Source organism: Rhinichthys klamathensis, unplaced genomic scaffold (assembly GCF_029890125.1).
Source record: "Rhinichthys klamathensis goyatoka isolate OS25496 unplaced genomic scaffold, OSU_Roscu_1.1 h1tg000018l_1, whole genome shotgun sequence".
NCBI lineage: Eukaryota > Metazoa > Chordata > Actinopteri > Cypriniformes > Leuciscidae > Rhinichthys > Rhinichthys klamathensis.
In genome coordinates, this window is record NW_026606569.1 from 2536249 (window position 1) to 2545834 (window position 9586).

General features: G+C 39.4%; 1 protein-coding gene across 1 annotated transcript; it reads right to left on the reverse strand.

Annotated features, from left to right (window-relative positions):
* Positions 1–1163: 1163 nt before the first annotated feature.
* Positions 1164–1877, reverse strand: LOC130070621 (serum amyloid A-5 protein-like). The gene is made up of 3 exons (XM_056235060.1): positions 1796–1877; positions 1559–1697; positions 1164–1387 (listed from the first exon to the last, which is right to left on the reverse strand). Exons 1-3 carry the CDS (start codon positions 1875–1877, stop codon positions 1249–1251), a joined length of 360 nt encoding a protein of 119 aa, XP_056091035.1. The 3' UTR covers positions 1164–1248.
* Positions 1878–9586: the final 7709 nt, after the last annotated feature.

A 9586-nucleotide genomic window follows, 5' to 3' on the forward strand; every position in this document is an offset into this window, starting at 1 on the left:
CTGTTTGTGCTAAATAGTGTAATTTCACCATTACACTATGGTGTCATATGGGATTGTTTAGTGATTATTTATTGAGACTCTGTGGCATTAGAGTACTGTTTGAATCTTTCATTTTCATTTTGTATAAAATAAAAAAATTCAGTTCACGTCTCCGTTCACCCTGCCTTTGGCAACGAACCTGTGTGCCCTTGTGTAGGGCTGTTATTTCCTGGTGGCATAGTGTATTTACTACAGGATCTTTGGTCCTTTGTGTATTTTCTAACTTCCCTACCTGACCATCTGCCACATAAAGTCTAATCATAATATTTATGTCAGTAAGTCTCAAGCGATGTCAGTAAATATGTTAATGGTTTTGTAGTATACCAAGTATGAAATACATGTATTTTAAATACATTTTTGTATAGGTTGTTTTCTCTAGGGAACCAAATAAAATGTTGAGGATGAACTGAAAGATCTAGTTTGTTTCTTCTAACAGATGCTGTAAAGGCAGAATATCCAAACACAACTTTTGCCTACAGTGCAAATATAACTGAGCAATATGCTAATAAAACAATTTAAAATATTTACGTACTACTTCAGTAATTTATTTGTTTAATCCTCTTTTGATTTATCTTGTAAATGTACAATGAACTTTGAGTATAAGAATAGTATAGATAAAAGTTCAGGAAATGTTTTGAGTTGCAATATATATATATATATATATATATATATATGACCTTTACCTTTTCAATAATTTAACCACACTTTGAATATCAGGTGTTGTTTAATTCAATTCAAATGTATTTCTAAAGCACTTTTCACAATTTTGCATGGTTGCAAAAATTACAAAAGTAAAGATATGTAATTATGACAAATAAAGAAAACAACATATAGTCAGTTTAAAATGGTGAAAGAAATTCACATACACACTAGCACAAACAAGTATATTAAATACAACTTAAGTTAAACTTAAATGCAATGCACTTAAATACAACTAAAATGCATTTAGTACAAAATTAATTGTTCCAATTTAACAGACTTTAAGTAAACCAATTTATAGTGGGACACAAATACATTTAGTTATACCAAAGTACATACGAATAAATTGTGCTTAAGTATAATTTTTTTTTTTTCAGATTTAGTCAATGATAAGATGTAAAAAGAGAGTGAAAGAGAGTGTTTGGTTTTATATTTTCTTTGCAAAATTTTAGAGCAACAAAAGAAAAAAAAGATCCTGGAAGCACTGACAATTTCAGAGGTTGTCTGTTTTCAGTATTTATCGGGAAGGCCTTCGGGTCTGTAGTGGTTGGGGTCTCCACTGTTACGACCCCAGCGATTGGCCTCCTGGTCAGCTTCAGAATCAGAGTTGCCACTGTTACTATAACCCTGAACAGCCTCTCTTGCATCACTGCACACATCATTAACATATTATGATTAGAAATTCCCCAAAATCATTTAAACATCCATTTTAATAGCACAATGAGCTGCTGTTTCATTGTAGAGTGTGAGGGAGAAGTCATTCGTGCTCAATTTAAGTGCTTAAATAGAGTAATAGAATCTGCCACGATTTTGTACGTACCTGATTATTTCGGCTGCCCACTTGCCTCCTGGACCCCTTTTTGCAGCATCAGAGTTCCCACGTGAATGGAAATACTTGTCTGAGTTCTTCCAGTTGGCATCCTTCATATCCTGGTAGGCGTCCCACATTTCCTTTGCACCTGCAAGAAACGCTGAGTTAGTTAAAAAATGCCAACAATTTGACTCAACTTAGTGCATTTCTCAAGTTAAATGGAGGTAAAAAGGAAAAATAAGTGACCTCCAATGGCTTCTCCTGGGAAGTTGTACCACTGCGCCTTGGTCTCAACCACCAAAACCAGCACAGCAAGAATAAGCTTCATGATTACAGAGCTGAACACAAACATATTTGGACAATACTTAGAAAATGCTTTTATCCAAAGCAGGTTATCATACACTCAATAAGATCTCCATGAGTAAAGTGTGATCACTAGTGATGCGCGGGTCGTCTCGTAACCCGCGGGTCGGGTTGGGGCGGGGAAATAAATTGTCACTTTATTTGCGGGGCGGGTCATACTTTTTTTTGTTTTTTTTCATGCATGTTTTTTTTTGCAATTTCCAGCCTATATTAAATATTTGGGAATATCTATTTTCATATTTTATTATTTATTCACGTGACACACGAAAGCTGCGCGCCAAGCAGCTCCCGCCGTCAGACACAACAACAACAACAACAAAACGTAGAAATAAAAAAGTGAAGATGGAAGACGAGGTGCGGGAGAAATTGAGGTCGGGAAATTACATAACTAAACGAAAAAAAGGTCAGGCTGCTAAATCTAGTGTTTGGGACCGGTTCTCTGAAATAGTTTCAGCAGAAGACAACTGCAGTATCGGCTATGTTAAGTGCAACTCCTGTGATAAAATTTACAAACACGAGAGCCACAAAACGGGCACTTCCAGCTTGTCTAGACATATTTGCGGGGGGTCAAAGAAAAAGGACGACAGTGGCACGTCTCAAAACATTACTGCTTTCCTCAAAAGTAAAGTACCAGCAAATGTCAAGTCCGAGGTCACAGACGAGACATTCATTGTGTGAATTGTGCTGTCGAGATCTGCGGCCCTTCGACATAGTATCTGAAGATGGATTTCATACCGTAGCCCAGTCTCTAATTAACATTGGTTCACGTTATGGACGTGTGGATGCCAGCAGTGTACTCCCTCACAGGCAAACTGTTTGCGACAGAGCCAAAGCGACCGCGCAAGAAAAAAAAGAAATCCTCTCAAAGAGGATAAATAAAGCTCTGGATTGTGGCATAGCTATTACCACTGTGGACTGATGAGTACAACAAACGAGCATACACGGCGTTTACTGATCACTTTTTTTAATGACGACTGGAAATTGGAGAGCCGTGTCATAAGCACAGCTGAATTTTGACTCTACTCTCAAAAAGACAGCGCACAACATCCACGAGCAAATTATTAAGGAGCTGCATGACTTTGGCATTGAACCTGCTCACAGATCAAAAGTAATATTTGTAAGTGACCAGGGCGCAAACATAAAAGCTGCCCTTCGCAGCTACAAGTGGATTCCGTGCACAGCCCATGTCATTAACATTGTTCTCAAACACACATTTGATGTAAAAGAGAACACTCCAACATACATGCGCGACGTGAGTGATGTCATTGCAAAGTGCAAAAGCCTTGTGACATACCTGAAAAAATCCGGCACTGTAGTACATCTCCCACACACCGTGACACAGGAATGCGAAACCCGATGGAACAGTAAAGTTGCGATGATGCAGTCAGTCAGTAAACAGTACCGTGAAATCCAACAGGCCTTGCAGGGGAAAGATCAGCTCCACAGAATGGATGGCATTCAGCTGGATGTGTTAAACTCAGTTTCTGAGTTTTTGTTGCCTTTTAAAACTGCGAGTGAAGAGATGGAGGGTGATACGGATCCAACTATTCAGCTGGTCGTGCTTTGGTTTTTTAAACTGAAGAAACACTGCGAGTGCGAGCCCTAATACTGTGATCCGGAGTACATGGTTCATATTCGGGCACAGGCAACTCAGCTGTTAAACGAGAAAATGTCCATCAGCATCACCCACAAGCTTGGAACGTTTTTTTGTCCCCGTTTTGAGTCCCTGAAGATGTTTCAAGCTGAGGAGAGAAACGCTGTGTACGACCAGGCCAGACCTGTCATGGAATTTGACAGTGCGCTGCTTACACCTCCAGCAAGTGTGAGGGAGACAGAGCCGATGCCCCGAGGTGAGTAGCACCAGAAAATAGATAGGCCTAAAGGCCCGGGTTTTGCGTTTTAGCTACAGTGGTCTAATGTATGTTTAAAATGTTAAATATTGTTCTATTTTATTTTTAGTTGACGAAGCCGAGCGAGTCAAAAGAAAAAGAGATGAGTTTAGTGAGTGGGAGGATGATAGTGAAGAAGTTGCTGAGAGAGACGAGGTTCAGCGCTACATTGAGGGCCAGTTCTTCTGGGATGGAGAGGACATTCTAAGCTTCTGGCAGTCGCAGTCAATCGCCTTTCCTGTGCTTACCAAGGTGGCAAAAATTATTCTCTGTATCCTGGCCACAAGCGCATCAAGCGAGCGCACATTCAGCTCTGCTGGCCGGACGCTGGAGTCTAGGCGAAATCATAGACAGTAAAAGAAATGGACAGAGCGATCTCATTGGAACTCAGTTGAGACAGTTGAAGCCCACTTTTAGCGATTTTTGTGAACTTCCGTTCCTGACGCGCAGACTCAGACCGACTCAAACTAAGCTTGATGACGTGAGCAACCTGTCTGACAGACGTGAATCTTCTAGTAGCTGTGCGTGAAAATTGCCAACGTTAATCTTGCAGAGACGGGGAACTTGAGCAAAGAGTTCTTTGGCGTGAGTGAGCAGGAGTAAGTATTCCGTTGCTTTTATGGACTCATTATCTATGGGCTTCTCCCTTGACGGGACGTGCCCCCGATTGCCTGCGAGCTTCTCCTGCTGTCTATACGGTAATTTCTGCACAGCGCGACAGAGAGTCGAGTGGTTATGACGCAATCGTTAGCTTATTTTTACTAAATCTGTTTCTACGGGGCCATAATGTAACATAGAAGGTAATGGAGCCCTTTATACATTGTCGTGTTTCTTTAGAAATAAATAATGGACAAATGGAGTCTTTAAACGCCTCAGATGTAAAGTTATTCGCTGTCAAAGTGACGCCAAAATGAATGGGATTCAATGGGAATGCTAACGCAAGTGAAGTTCTGCTACAACATGGCGGCACCCGGCGGGCTTCAACATCCGGTCGATGGATTACCCCCTTGGGCGAAATAGATTAATTGTGTATTTAAACCCCTGTGTTTCCTGTGTTCTTTGTCAGGTCTTGTCCTACATGGATGTACGGTTGGTGTGTCTCATTCTGTTCTCGGTTCCCTGGTCTGGGTTTTGTTTTTGTTTATGATCTTATTGCATTTGGATCCAAGTTCACCCTGCGTTACAATAACATTGTAGTTAAATATAATGTAGAGCAATATTGGAGATGCTGCTATAATAAACTTTTTGGTCTGGTTCTCAAGCGAGCACCTGGAGATGGTGCTTGGTACTTTGTGCCACACTTATCCTACAAGCTGCCTAAATGTAAAATACCGTAACACAATTTGTTCACTGTAGAAATTAAATATAGGATCATCTTTGTTTTTTCTTGTTTTTCCTGTTTTCTTTTTTTAAAATTTTTATTAACCCTCTGGGGTCTAAGGTGTTTTTGGGGTCCTTGAGATGTTTTGACATGCCCTGACATTTGTGCTTTTTTCAGTTGCTTATAAACATATTAATGGCACAGGTGAAATTACACTCTATTTAGCACAAACAGGGCTACCATAATATGTGAGCAACATGTATGTACATGTTTGTATTTTTGAGAGAATAATGTTTATGAAAAAAATTTAAGTTTCTAAAATAAGGCCACAAAACACATACTAAATATGTGTCCACAATACTTTTGACTAATGGAAGTTGTCGCCTAGAGTTTTTGCTTCAAAATGATCGGAAAGTCATCAGTCCTAATCATTCACATAAAACAATACATTTTGTAAGACATTTTGTTTGGAAAGGCAATATGCGTGGGGGCATGAATGATCATGAATAATGATGTGATTCACACCTGAGAAGACAATGACCTGCATAATGAGCATTTCAGTCAGGTATGTCACTGAGAGCATAGACAGTAATAAATACATAGACGCCCTATTGGCCGCTGGAGCGTACGTCAACGGCACTACCATATTGCGGAGGGTAACTTTCTCATACTTCTCATAACAAGAATTGAGAAAAATGCCTGTTTCGTGCGCTGCTTGGGGCTGTACAAATCGCCACACAATTGAAAACATGTCTCGAGGAATTACCTTTCACAAGCAAGACTGAACATTTGTTTCTGGTTGTATTTGGTCATGATATAATTAGTAATGGTAACGTTCAGAGGAGAAAAGCTATTTAAAAGAAATTTAAAAATACTACTGTTATTGTGTCACGAAATGTAGTTTTAATAGTTTTTCAGTCGTCAATGTAGTTGTTTAAAGCTCAAATGTGGCTTATTTATAAAGATAGCGCCTATTTAAAATTTTGATCTGACGTTTTCGGAGTTGTGAGATCCAGACGATCAGCGGGCGCTCAGCGCTCACGTACCCCATATTATTCACGTACACGTACCCCATAGATATTTTTTCAAATATCTGCAACAAAACAAAAACAACTTCCGTACCATACATGCACACCACTTACTGTTGGTAATATCAGTCATGAAGCTTACTAACCAGTGGCGGCCTTATGCATCTGGGGGCCCGTTTCAATAACTAATATGGGGCCCTACCCATATAAAACATAAACATAGGCTAACAGAGCAGAAAAAGCAAGGATTCCTGTTGGTTTGCATCAATGGTATATTATTTTATTACGTACACTTTCAGCTTCATGAACAGGCAGCTCAACATAGAAATCATCCAACCTTATTTGATTAAAACTATATACAATTATAAAGCGTTTTACGTTGGAATAAGCCTCGCCCTTTCACGGACGGCAACTTTTCTGCTTAATTGATTAGCGCGGTATATTTACCGTGGACAGCTGAGCTCACTGGGCGCCGGGCATAGATTTCACCCATTTCACCTGAGCTCTTTTCAGAAATCCACCCTTCTGTGTATGAGTGCTGAGAATGCCCTGATAAGTTCATCTTTGTCTGCAACTTAAAGAAGGCAAAAAGGGCAAAGGTATAAACAAATAAACTAACGTTACCGGTATTATACTTCAGATCACTTAAGCCGTTCGCGGGGGCGGCAAACGTCGCCATGGTAACTGTGAGTTCGACAAATCATAGACGTCAGTGTTATGCTTAGGATTGTGGGTAGTGTAGTATTTCTCCAGAAGATCGCAAATAAAACACGTTTTTCTTAAAACAAGGTTGATTTTATACTGCCTTGTGGTTTTTATAGAGCAGAAACTTTCGTTTCACAACCTCGTAGCTTGTGGTCAGTCTACCTCGGATGGTTTAGAATATAGCTGAAAATCAATATCTTATGGAGAAAATGAATGGGATTTTTGCCGGTGTTTTGGGGGCAAAAATCTTTTCAAACACCGTTTCAATTGAAACGGGTGAAACATAGGTAAGGCCGCCTATGTTACTAACCTATCTAGATTAAATACTATAAAATATATGAATATCAAAATAAAATAAAAAATAATATAAATCTCCCAATTAATTTGCTTATCCAAATGTTCTTTCTATTAATTAATTATATACTTCAATTCTGACATTATTTTCTTCATTACAGATCACCAAACTGGAAGCATCTGTCCACACAATGGACATTTCCAACACTACCGTCACAGTAAATGACAACGACTGTGAACTGAAGACCTGCAGCCTGGCAGACGCAATAGGAACAATCTCACTGTCCTTATGGGACTCACAAACTGACCTTGTGGAAGTAGGCAAATCTCACTGCTTTACCAATTAAAAATCTACCAGGAGATTCAATGAAAACGCCACACTGACCACTACACGTACATCCACTATCACACCAATACACAAACAAATATCAGTACCTGCTACTCTTGACATACAAACACCTCCACCCACACTACACACCGTTACCACAGAGATCACAGGTGCAGCAATCACAATTAAAAACAGTGTCCAAAATGCCATACCGCCCAACATACCTTGTCCTCAAAGCACAACTTCCATAGGTGCAGTACCTGTAAAATACTCCGTAAAGGTACCAGTTACCTAACAAGATGTAGTGGATTTTTAACCATTGAACAGAAACATCAAGAAACATCACGATCAATAACAAACTCTCTTCTCACAAACTCTGTAAACAAAGAAGATATTGAGGAATACTTCATGACAAACGGTCCGCTCGCGCTCACATTCACTGACAACAATCAAATAGTTGATATTCAAACACAAAACCAAAACACAGCATTACTCTATAATAACAGTGATGATGAACTATCTGCTGTAATAATAGATGTCCCTGAAGATCACCCACACACATCAGTCACACATTACACCACTGAACAGACAATTATCCAATCACCACTAAAGTCTACACATGAGAACAGAAGAAACAAAAAACACAAAGCAGTCTAACAACATGCGCGCACACACACACACACACACACACACAAATACACACACACATACAATACATTACATTAACAATTTTGATTTACACTGTAACATTTTGTTTAAAGATATCTGATCCAATTTACACGATTACTCATGTAATTGATATTTATCTACATTTGTTTAATGCTCTTTAAAAACGTTAGAGTACTACACATACAGACAACAAAAATGTTTGTAAAGTTTTTTTTTTCATGTACTTGATGTTAAGTACATTTGTTTAATGCTCTTTGAAAGCAAAACAGTTAAACAAACTGTTGAACTTTATTTGGACTGTTATAACTGCACAACTTAAAACTACTTCATATATTAAACTGTCCAATGATAAATGCCAAAATTGTGTACTTCAAATTCTTTCAACTCCTAACATATTATACTGTACCTAAGTAGGGATGGCGAAAACTAAAAATTTTCTTGACCGACCACCGAGCATCATTAGCCGGTTAATCACGAGATTAACCGATTAGTTTAAAATATGTTACGCTATTTGAAATAACAGCCATTTCGAGCCGGGCCTGCAATTTCGCAACTCTGTCGCATCTCTCTGCCCGCTCACACACACACACACTGCCCCGGCGCCGCCCTTCCACTCACGTCACTTTTTTTAAATCCCCATACAGCGCGAAACATGAGTCCCGGAAATGCGGCGCCGAGGAGCTTGTATGTAATCAGAGGACAAATGGCTCCTTAGTTTCGAAATGGTTTGGGTACAAGGTGATCACGCTGAAAATAAAGGCGTTAGTCTAGCGTTAGAAGCTCATTTGAAACATTGCTGCGGCTCATTTAAGAAAATGACAGCTCCGAAGAGACGCCGCTTTAGTTTGAGTTAGTGCTAACAATAATAAAGAAAGATGATGATCATCATCACCTTATCTGTCACCACTGTTACCCCCGCAACTTACATCTTTGTCATTCTTTTTGGTGAAATGGTCCCACACACTACTTTTCTTTGCACGCTTCATCCTGTTGTCTGCCCTGGCTCTAACCTCGAGTGTTTTAGCCTGTAGCCTTTACTTTTCACAAACCTTGTGAGCGCGCGATTTGATGTTTGAGTGTGAGGGATTTGTTCACTTCACACAAAAATATCTTAGATGGCTAACTGTAGTAGCGTTTAGTCCACTGTCTATAATAGTCTAATTTAGAGATCTTTTTTTTTTTACCGACTACCGACAACTTTGATCGGTCAAACGGTCATCGGTTAACATCCCTACACCTAAGAATCACATATTATCACATATTTGTACTGAGCTCTCAGTTTTGACAATTCTGCTACATAATGATTAATGTGAAACCTGAAAATCAAGTAGCATCACTTCTGGCAGGTCACGTTAGTCAAGCTCTCATCAGTGACTCTCAGCTGATCCACGTCTACCATAGGAATACAACGCCTATCACTGTATGTAGGGATGCATCGAT